The sequence below is a fragment of the Gallus gallus genome, chromosome Z, assembly GCF_016699485.2.
Source record: "Gallus gallus isolate bGalGal1 chromosome Z, bGalGal1.mat.broiler.GRCg7b, whole genome shotgun sequence".
NCBI lineage: Eukaryota > Metazoa > Chordata > Aves > Galliformes > Phasianidae > Gallus > Gallus gallus.
In genome coordinates this window covers 21,057,233-21,068,168 of record NC_052572.1, presented here as the reverse complement: position 1 = coordinate 21,068,168, position 10,936 = coordinate 21,057,233, and the positions used below count along the sequence as shown (strand labels likewise).

The 10,936-nt window shown below is 36.8% G+C and overlaps 1 protein-coding gene across 4 annotated transcripts in view; it reads left to right on the top strand.

The window, feature by feature from the left end:
* The window catches only part of ADAMTS6 (ADAM metallopeptidase with thrombospondin type 1 motif 6), a 159,417-nt gene that overhangs the window by 7,965 nt on the left and 140,516 nt on the right, over nucleotides 1-10,936 (top strand). For all 4 annotated transcript variants that reach the window (XM_046905563.1, XM_025144948.3, XM_424749.8 and 1 more), the window contains exon 4: nucleotides 7,222-7,390. In XM_046905563.1, the coding sequence (XP_046761519.1) occupies nucleotides 7,222-7,390 (169 nt within the window). The remainder of the gene's footprint in view (nucleotides 1-7,221; nucleotides 7,391-10,936) is intronic.

Sequence of the window (10,936 nt, the reverse complement as noted above, 5' to 3'; positions counted from 1 at the left end):
GACCATGTGCCTCGATCTCCAGCATTTCTACCCATTGAGACACATACTGTTTGGCCCCATTGGAGCCATCTATCAGCGTCATGGTTTCCTTGTCCTCAACCGTGCTATTTGGTTGGTGTAAAGCTGTATGTTGTTCCATGGTTTTTTGTGTCATACATTAACTGTATTTGAAAGTTAACTTCATTGTGGAGTGCTGTTTAGTTATCATCTTCAGTGCCTTTAGCTATCATCAACTTTTAAGTGTTTCTTCCTAGTATACTTACTTTGTATCAAGGCAAACTCCCGTCTTTGGGCACACCATGAATGGGACTTTTGAGTCCTTCATGGTCATTCTTCTTGGGACTGCAAGTGCTAGGTGTCCTCTGCATCTGCTAGAAAGGTTAGATCATATGCAGTTGAGGTTTTTGTCATGCTCCAGCTGCAGCAGTGGTCCTATAAGGCTTTCTTTCAAAGGAGAAGGGATCCCTCAAGCAGGTGCAATAGTTGGCTGGATGCAGTGTGATCTACTGCAAAAAAAAAAAAAACTCCTCTGTCATTGTGTTGATAGGGTGTTCCAGAGCACTGCTTATAGGAGTTACCACTAAATTCGGGTAAATCCATCAATTATTTTTAAGTGATTCCTACTGGCAAATATCTTGTTATAAAACTGCTGGTTAGAACATGTTTAATAAAGGAAGTAGCACTTTAAATATTCAGGATACTATTGTTTGTTTTAGAGTTAATGATAGTTGAGAAAATGTTGTGTTCAAGGCATTTGTTGCATTTTTTCAGTCTTATTTTTGATGTGTAAGAGCCTGACAGTCATATTCTCCATAGTTTTTGTTAGACATCTGTCCAAAAGGCAGAAATTTTAAGTTACTCGTAGCTCTAAAACAAATAATACTGTTAAATGATGAGTGCTGCTCATATGCAGAATTTAAGTATTCTGTTTATTTCACTTCCCTGCTAGGTTTCAGTATTGCCAGAGGAGTCAAATTTCAGGGTGAGCAGGTGAGACCATGGCTTAATTAATGTAAGTTGTATGACTTTGTAGAACACCAGTGCAAGCAGGGCTTTCTCTGTGTTAGTATCATAGAACTGACCAGCCATTAGTTAACTTCTCTCTCACCATTTCCTGTTTCAGCTTTTCTACCCTGGAATTACAGGCTACTACTGAAGTTTCACTGCAGAAGTTTGCATCTCCTGAGCCCTGATTATGCTAAAAATTGTCTCAAGTTTTGAGGAATACTCTGTAATCCAGTGAGCAGTTGTGAGAAAATTGAAGGTCTTGTCTGTAAGGCTTGTTGGCTCCTAAACTCATATTTACTATAGCAACTGTTACATGTAAATGGATTACAGCATTGGTCAGTGCATGAAAGACCTTACAGAAAGTGGTGCTTTGAGGCGTTTGGGTGTTGGGTGTAAGTCAACGGGGCTGAGACAGTAGTAGCTGAGGAATTGCCTAAGCTGAGTATGTAATCCTAAAGGAGGTGAAATAAGAAGATGTAGATTGACTGAATAGAGAATTTCACCTTATGGGAAAGAGATTTGTCTGATTCTAAGAGGAGCAAATCTTGAAGAAAAGTTTTGGATCGAGTAACAGTGAAGTTGAGCAGAAACGAATCTTGTACTTTTCTTCCCTATCTCTGTCTGCTGTCTGATGTCAAAGCCTGTAACTGAGTGCTCAGACAGGTTTTCCACAGCAGTGAGTTTTCTTCTTTTGAGCTGACAAGCCCAATAGAGGGAAGTACTTCAAAATGTTTAGAAAGTGGTGATCATTAAGAAAGTTAATTAGAGATTAAATATCTTTTTGTATCTACAATATTTCCAAGGAAATATTTAATATAAGGAGCGAAATTTTTGAATGGCACGTAACGTTCCATGCACAGAGTAATGTTTGTGCTAGGTAGCACAGATGTCTCTATTTAAGTAGATGAGAGAAAGAAAGGCCAAGAACTGTCTAGAAGCGTGATCTTACGTGGTCAGAAGTCTTCGTGTTTATTTGATTTATTTCAAAATCAGTGTATTTATAAATTATCTTCATATTTTTTAAATAAGCTTGTTTGGAAGCTGATTCTATCATAAACCAAGCATCTAATTTTGTAGATCATAAATTGCATATAATGATATTTTTTAGTCATATGTAAATGTATAATTTACAAAGTAATTTAAAAGGTCAGAAGTATCAAAAAGGATTACTATTCTGGGCTGCTCTCTTTTGAGTTCTCTTTGGTGCACGTCTGTATTTGCCTAGTTTTAAAATGTCTTTCTTGCTCCCATGACGTATTGTCCCAGGCCAGATCACTATCATTCTATCATTTCATCTTATGGAACATGCAAAGCTAATGCAGCCTTTTTGCAGTGATGTAAAGCTACGCTGAAGTGTACAGCCAGCTGTAGACTTACCGAACAGCCCTGAAAGTTTTCTAGAAGTTTCATTTACTTCTACTTTATGTTTTATCTATTTTTAATATAATATCTGGAAAAGTTAAAAGCAGGCAGAAATTAGAAAAAAAATGCAGCACTTTGAATGTAGAAGAGGCTTTATCTTCTGTAATTCAATTTTTAATTGATGTTAACTGTTACTTCTGTAGCTGATGGACGTCCCATGTCTGAAATGAGGTGAGGCCCCAGGTAGGCAGTCTGACACAAACAGATTCCTTTTTACAACTTCAGGGGAACTTCACGTGGATTCACAGATTTGTCTGAGCATGTCAAACTGCTGGATCCAGACCTTATATATGCTAGCAGCAGTTGGCAGTCTGTGGTTGGGTTGGGTAACATAGGACCTCAAACATTCTGTTTTAGATAATAGCCTTGAGAACGCTTCTTTCAGTAACTTACTTGGGGCATTCACAGTATCTCTTAAATTCATGGTATTTTCTCACAACCATTTTCTGGTCATTCCTTAAGGACATTTCTTATATTTTGAAGCAGAGATTTAATTCACAAACTGTTTTAAGTGCTATGGCAAAACTAAAAAGAACAAACAAAAGCAAGCAAAAAAATGCAACCCTGCCAACGCATTTAATTTCTTTTAATGCTTCAATACATATAACTCCTTTTAATGTTTCATAACTCTTTATTTCAGCCCCTCTTTTCAATTGAAATACTGTTTTGCTCAAACAAGAGATGATAAACCAAAAAGGAGTTTTAGAATGTTGTTTTGGATAGAATAGTGTAACACGCTCTATTTATTAATAGTGCATTATGGAATGCATATAGAGTGCATAGTCACATGAATAGTCATATGAATTTTCTAAACTCAAAATAAATACTGGCATTCACTGGAATGGGTATTTCTTACACGCTGATTTACAAATGTTCCTTGAAATACATGCACATTAAACTGATGCAAATGGTGTTGTTGAGTTAATACTGGAACAACAACTTTTCTTGCTAGTTGGCTAGCAAGAAGAGTTAATGTACATTATGTATGCAGGGCTTAAGTGAAGTGTATTTGCAGCTATATGCAGGGCAAGTGGTTTTCCAGTGTTGATCGTGTCACATAGCTAGCTGCAGCAACAGACTGCATATATATTCTGATTACCTGGTGGCAGGTGTAAGTTAAAATTTATTTGCAATGCCTTGGGTAAACAAACACTATATACATACATACATATATATACATATATATATTTAAACCCAAAATAACCTTTGGGCAGCTGAAATGAGATACTGATTTGACACAGGAAATATGGGTGATACTCAGCTAGCCTTTTTCACTGCTTGTACCTAAAGGAACTGCAGTTTTAGTTTTGCATTCCTTCGTAATAGATTTTGCTTCTCTTGCACACAGTTTGCTTAGAAAATTAGTACTGCTATTACTATTGTTTATGTCATCTGAAATTACTTGTTCCCTCTTTTGTTGTCTCACCACTTTAAAACTTATTTACCTAGCCAGGCTCGAGTACAGTTTAAGACCCCGCTGTTGCAGAGACAGGACCATGGCTTGTGGATGGTACCTCTGTCTCCTCAGACCTGGCACAAAGCACACAGCTTGATGGTGTTGGCTAGAAAGACTGCAGGACTCTATTTTCCAATGGGAATATAATACCAGAGCTTATAGTGGCTCAGGATTCACTTGATCCCAGATGTCTGTCAGCAAGGCTGGATGCAGTCCAGATTGTCAAGGTTCTTTCTGCACATCTGGCAAACCTGGTTACATTTTGGTTTATATTTTCAAGGTTGTTTAAGCAGCCATTAAGTGACCTATTTTTTTAGTAATATCGTAGATTCCAAATATTGAGGCATTATGAGAAAATTTCGTGTCCAGGTGTATACAGGCCCTGATGTTACTTGAGTAAATACTTGAGTTCATAATGAAAAATACCACTGAAGAGGAACACTTACTGCTGTAGTCACTATGTGTGCTAAAAAGCATGTAATTGAAAACTGAATTGTGTTCACATGTATATTTTAAAAATATATGATGGGGTTACATTGTTAAAACACAGTTCTTTCTGAAGTGTTATACAGGCGTTTTTATTTTATAAGGTCTACGTTGTTACTGAATTCTGGTTATCCCAGAAGTGAAGAACAGCAGAGAGCTGATGTACAAAACAGCAGCAGAAAAGATCTGACCAAAAGTACAGTGATCTTAGAAACAGATTTGGGATATTTGGATCATCTATAGAGCAAGTGGTCTTACAGATTACCCTGGCGGTGTCGATGGGGGAAAAAAATAACCCCTTTAAAACAACAACAACAAAAAACTTCTGTAAGTGATAGGGTGATTTTTACAACCTTTTGGACGTAATTTGAAATAACCTTACTGCACATTACTCTGTTAGCAGTGTTCAGATAACATTAATACATGTTAGCCTGAATTGCCTGTGATGTGTGTTGAATAATCTTAACTCCTCAATAATGATGAATTGCGATGTAAATAGGGATGCTTTCTTGTATTACTTTTGAGCACTGAAGAGAATAAGGTTGTTATCAGGAGTAGTCAGCATGGATTCACCAAGGGGGAATCATGCTTGATTAACCTGGTAGCCTTTGATGTCAATGCAGGCAGGGTAGATAAGGTGAAGGCAGTGGATGCTGTGAACCTTGACTTCAGCAAGGTGATTGACGCCATCTCCCACAACATCAGTGTTATGAAACTTAGAAAATGTGGGATAGATGTGTGTATGGTGAGGTGGATTGAGAACTGGCTGACTGGCAGAGCTCAGAGTGTTGTAATCTGCAGTGCAGTCTGATTGGAGAGGCCTGTAACTAGTGGTGTTCTCCAGGGGTTTGTACTGGGTCCAGTCTTGTTCAACATCTTCATCAGCGACGTGGATGAAGGGATAACAACAGTTTGTGATAGTTTGCTGATGATACAAAGCTGGGAGGAGTGGCTCACACATCAGAAGGCTGGGCTACCATTCAGCGGGACCTGCACCAACTGGAGTGTCAGGCAGGGAGGAATCTGATGAGGTTTAGCAAAAGCAAATGTGGAGTCATGCATCTGGGGAGGAATAACCGCATGTATCAGTAGGCAGTAGGGGCTGACCTGCTGGAGCTCTACAGAGAAGGACCTGGGGTCCTGGTAAACCAGACTGGCCTCAAATCTGCAGCAATTCTATGATTCTGTGATTAGGCCAGTGGTATCCTGGGGGTGCATTAAAATGATTGTGTTCAGTAAGTCAGGGGAGGTGATCCTCCCCCTCTCTTCTGCCCTGGTGAGGCCACATCTGGAGTACTGTGTCCACTACTCTGGGCTTCCCAGTTTAAAAAAAGACAGGGGTCTCCTAGAAAGAATCTAGTGGAGGGCCACAAAGATGATTAGGGGCCTGGAGCATCTCCTGCATGAGGAAAGGCTGAGTAACCTGGGTTTGTTCAGTCTGGGGTTCTGATAAATGTTTATGAATATCTAGTGGGAGGTGGGAGACAAATGGGTGTGGCCAGGCTCTTCTCAGTGGTGTGTAGCAATAGAACAAGGAGTAATGGCCTAAAACTCGAACATCAGAAGTTCCATACATACATGCAGAAGAACTTCTTCATGGTAAGGGTGACAGAGCTGGAGCAGGTTTCCCATAGTGGTTGTGGAGTCTCCTTCTATGGAGATGTTCATGATCCGTCTGGACACCTACCTGTGTGATCTGTTGTAGGACACCTGTTTTAGCAGAGGGTTGGAATGATTGATCTCTTGAGGTCCTTTCAACCCCTGCTGTTCCATGATTCTGGGAACAGTATTCACAGTGGCTTTAATGGTATCTCCATTGATTCGTGATTGATTAAATCAAAATGTGAATGCAGAATTTAGAATTTCCAGTGAAACTACTGAGCAGTAGTTATTTTTTCTAGAATAGAAAGGTTCTACATTCAGAATTTCCTGGGTAGAATTACTGAATTTTTTTTAGTTAGAATCTATAAGTGTAAGAGTCTCCGTTTGGCTTATTCTTCAATATTTCTGTACCCTAAATGATCCCTAAGCTGGATTTTCTGCTGAAGATTAGTTTTAATCTCTGAAGATTCAGGAAGTTATGTAGTTGGCTTGAGATCTTCCTTTTCCTCCATCACCCACTTTCCTGTTTAGAAGAAAATGAATTCACAAATATGAAAGTTATCAGAATAGAGTATCTGCCATTCTGCCCTGCGGTGTGAAGGGAAAGAAGTTCATTTGAGACAAGAGAATAAGGTTCAGTACATGGTTTGCAACTGTTTGCATCTACCAGAGGTTTGTGGTGAGACCTGTTAAGGAATAAGTGCTTTGTAGATATTGTTGTCTAAGGTAATTGATATTAACAGAACTTAGCATATCAATGTAAAATGCTTAAGTTTCTCTCTAAATAATATTTTCTAAAATTAATTCTTCATGCAGTTTTTACTTTACTAAGCATTTACTAGTGTGGCATCATAGAGGAACACTGAGCTTGCTCACCCCTTGGGCATGATGGTTTTGGCTTGGTGTCACTTCAATGGCTTTCAGTCGTGTGGCTTTGGAAAAAAGTCTTTGAACAGTTTATCTGTCCTGTACTGAGTATCTCTCTATCTTTGTTACCACACTCACTAAAAAAAGGTAGGGACAAATTCCAGAAGTAAGGCAGTGCTATTTTATTCTTTCTGTATTGTGTTGCTTACAGGCATTTACTGCTGCCTCCCATTAAAGACGCTGCAAGATAACTGAATCATGCATTTTATATTGACTTATTTCTTAAAAGAAATAAAGACAGTCAGATGTTACTTAATTTTAAGCTTTTTAATATAAATTTATGTTGTCTTGCAAATTTTTATTTTCTTTTTTTTCTTAAGCATGGAGTTATTGCTACAGAAGATGAAGAGTATTTTATCGAGCCTTTAAAGAATGTAACAGCTAATTCAAGTAACTTCACTTATGAGAATGGTCATCCCCATGTCATATACAAAAAGTCTACCATGCGCCAACACCTTCTATACGATCATAGTCGCTGTGGAGTCTCAGGTAAATGAATACAAGTATCAGTTGTGTTACAGCTTTTAAAATGTATTCAGTTGTATTTTTAAGTCTTAGTTGGTTCACAGATAAGGTGCTATAGAGAATGTAGTAATAAGAAGCCTCCTTTTGGGTGATACAATGTGTCCTGTTATAAAGTAGCTTCACACCAAGATTCCTATCAAGAATATAGAGTCATTTTACAAATAAAGCATTGAGTAAGTCTTGTTTTACTTCTTTGTGTACAGTGGTATTAATGATCACTGGCTTCCTTAAAATGCGCTTCTCAGCAGGAGTGCATGACTTCAGTGACTATGTGTTACAGCTTATAGCATGAGTTTCATGTAATTTGAAGGAACTGTATGTGTAGTGAATATGTTACAATTATAATTATTAGTACACCTAACGCTGGAGTCTATATCTTTCTCATTTTCAGGGGTTTACGGTTTAGAGTTTTTAAGCTTAGCATTTGAGTCACTGGGTTGATGTTATTCTGTAGGAGTTGAGTATGTGTTGTACAGGTGCCTAACAGGAAGGATTGTATGATTTTGATTGAAGGATATTTTTCTTGCAAAGCACAGTTTTAACATCTACAAAAACACTCTTTAATTTTGAAATGGTTTGCTTAAACTGTAATTGAAACTAATTTCTTGAGAACACCTTGGAGTAAATGAGCAGTTATTTTACGTTTACAATGCTAAAATAGTGTATTTTTACATAACAGAAAAAAATGTTTTAGTCTTGTTGCTTATCTGTTTTTTTGGTTTTAAAAGTACTGTCCTAGACAGTAGTGTTCCATGAGATTCAGTGCATAGGACAAGCTGGCAAATTACTTAAAAATGAAAAGAATTTAACTGTTTTTTTTTTTTTTTGATGCAACTTCTTTCAGCTTCTTTCAGAAATTATAACCTAGCTGGCTGACTAAACTGACAACACATGTTGTCTGAAAAGGCTCATGTTCGTGGAAGTTTCCTGAGTAGTCCAGCTAACTGCCTAGCATGTGTCAGATTTTGTGTGCAGCTTCTGTTTTAGTATAGGAAGCATTATTTCATGTACATGCTTTATTATGAAACAATTCTGATGACTACTACGTGTTGATTGTAAAATAAGAACACTAATGTATGTGGATGCTCCAGTTTATGCATTTTACAGTAGACATCTGTGAAGCATCTATCTTTTTATTTCATTTTGTAGGGAATATTCTCACACAAATCTGTTGACATAAGTGGAAGGGATTTGTAAAATGTACTACAGTGCGTCTTTTGCCACTATAATTTATGTAGAAAAAGAAAGGATATTGGCACCAGTCAGATCTTGTCTTCTGTTAATGCTTAGGAGATCATTTCTCCTCAAAGTGAAGGTGAAGCAGTGGCAGGTAGTTTGGTTATGCTTTGTCTAACTGTTCTGACGGTACCTATGTCATGGACCATAAGTTGATCAGATCTTTGCATGAGGTTTTTGTTTTAAAACATTCATTAATCCTTAGCATCTGCACCTCTTTTTTTTTTCCTTTTTCTCCACATTTGTTGCTGCCATTATCCTTGGAAGCTCTTCTGCTTTTCCTGAGTTCTCACATTTGTCGCAACCTGAGACCCATAAACACTAGAATACAAAATCTTTTTGCGATTCTGACACTACTTATGCTCATTTACTTCACTTCTTTCTCTTCGTGCTGGTCTGTATACTGTTTTAACTCAGTAAAAATTTCTGACAAGCTTTGTTCTCCCCAGTACTGCAAGATCATACTTTTTCAGATTACATGCTGTTTTAATGTTGTTCGTCTGGCTACCAAACGTTTTAAACCTATTTTCCAAGCACTGTTTAAGCCCCTTTTCCCATAAGGGCTTGGCATTCCAAATATCCCCAGAATATCTAAGAAACAAAATAGAATATTGCTTTTTTGTTTCCCAGCTTTCAGATTTTAGAATTAAAGACAGGTAGTAACTTTTGGAAGTTGAGAGCTGTCTAATTCGACGTTAAACAACAACAACAAAACTTAAATGCAGATTTGACAAAACTATAACTGTATCTTTGGCAGAATACCTTTCATTTTGCATGAAAAACTGGCTTTGTCTTTACCTTCAGAATGCTATTGCCAGTATAGTATGCTGGAAGGAATATGCTTGTGTAGTAGTGCCATAATTTGCATTCTGTTCTGTCAAGTTTCTACCACTGTAATCTACACCTAAGTTTACCGTGTATCTCTTCTGTACTGGGGAAGTGGTGAAGATTTTCTATTGAGAGAGACAAGGAGAGTATTTCTGACCTTTCTGAGAAAAATTACATTAATAGACTGAAAGTAATGCAGGGAGTTTGGTGAAAAGATGAGCAGAATTTGTTGAGATGATGGAGTGATGGACTGCTTCATAGTAAGTAATAGAATTTCAGTGATCATTACAAAAGAGAACCTGGGAAGATTAGGGTAAAAATACTTCTCTATTTCACAAGTAGTTTATTTTCAGATAAGAATATGGGATTAAATTGTGACTGATTTACATAACCTAAATTTGATTTTTAATCAGTTAAACATGAGAATGTTTTTTTAAAAAAATGTTAAGTAATATTTCATGTATATATTGTCAACAAGTTAATTGTTTTATTAAATATGGTTGAAATCATTAAGGCCTTGCTAAGAAATTGATTAAATTCAACTTGCTTCAGAGGGATTTGAGGCCACTGGGTTATCTTGCAGAATGCTTTGCAGGATCAGCCTGTAGAAGAGTTACTATTATTTTTTTTAATTCTTCCATCCAAACTAGTATTGTCGTCTAGTTGATTTTCCAAAGTAAAGCTATCTTAAAGCTGTGGAGTAAGCAGGTATGATGCCAAGTGGTATTTGTTTGATAGCTTTGAATTATGTTGTGAATATAAATACTTAGATGACATGCTAAAGTTACTCATTATTACTTTTGCAATTAAAAATATATTATGAACTGTTCTGTGGTATTCTTGTTTTTCTGCATAGCTTATTGAAAAATTTGTTTTTCCTGGTGCCTAATAGTGTGCATTATGTTGAAGCTGCAAAATACTTGTAACTTTAAAAAAAAAAACAACAAAAAACAAAAAAGAAAAAACAAGACACAAAAGCTTGCATTTGCACAATTCTAAGAAATAGCTTTTCTGCTGATTAGCCATGTGCTTCTATTTTTGTCTGGAGTTGAAATTCTCTTTTCTTGGAAGTACAAATAAAATTTCTTTACCTATTTTGGCTACAATAATTTTAAAAAACAAACCACAAAACAACCAAAGGAAAATGTGGTGTATGTACAGACTGGGTACGATTGAGAAACGATAAAAATTGACATGTGAAACCTGCAAAGTGGCAGATAATTTAGGGATGGTACTACTACATGCTGCCTCATGTCATGATTTTATTCATGCCAAATGCTACAGTCAGCATATTCTAAGATGAAGAATGCTTGTATGTGCATTAATTGAGGTTGCTTAATATTAAGAAAAAGCAGTGTGTAATTTTTCACTTTTGTAAGATACAACTGTGAGAATATTCAAGTAGTTTGCTATTGCACTTTTAGATAACCTTTGGTTTGTTTTTGT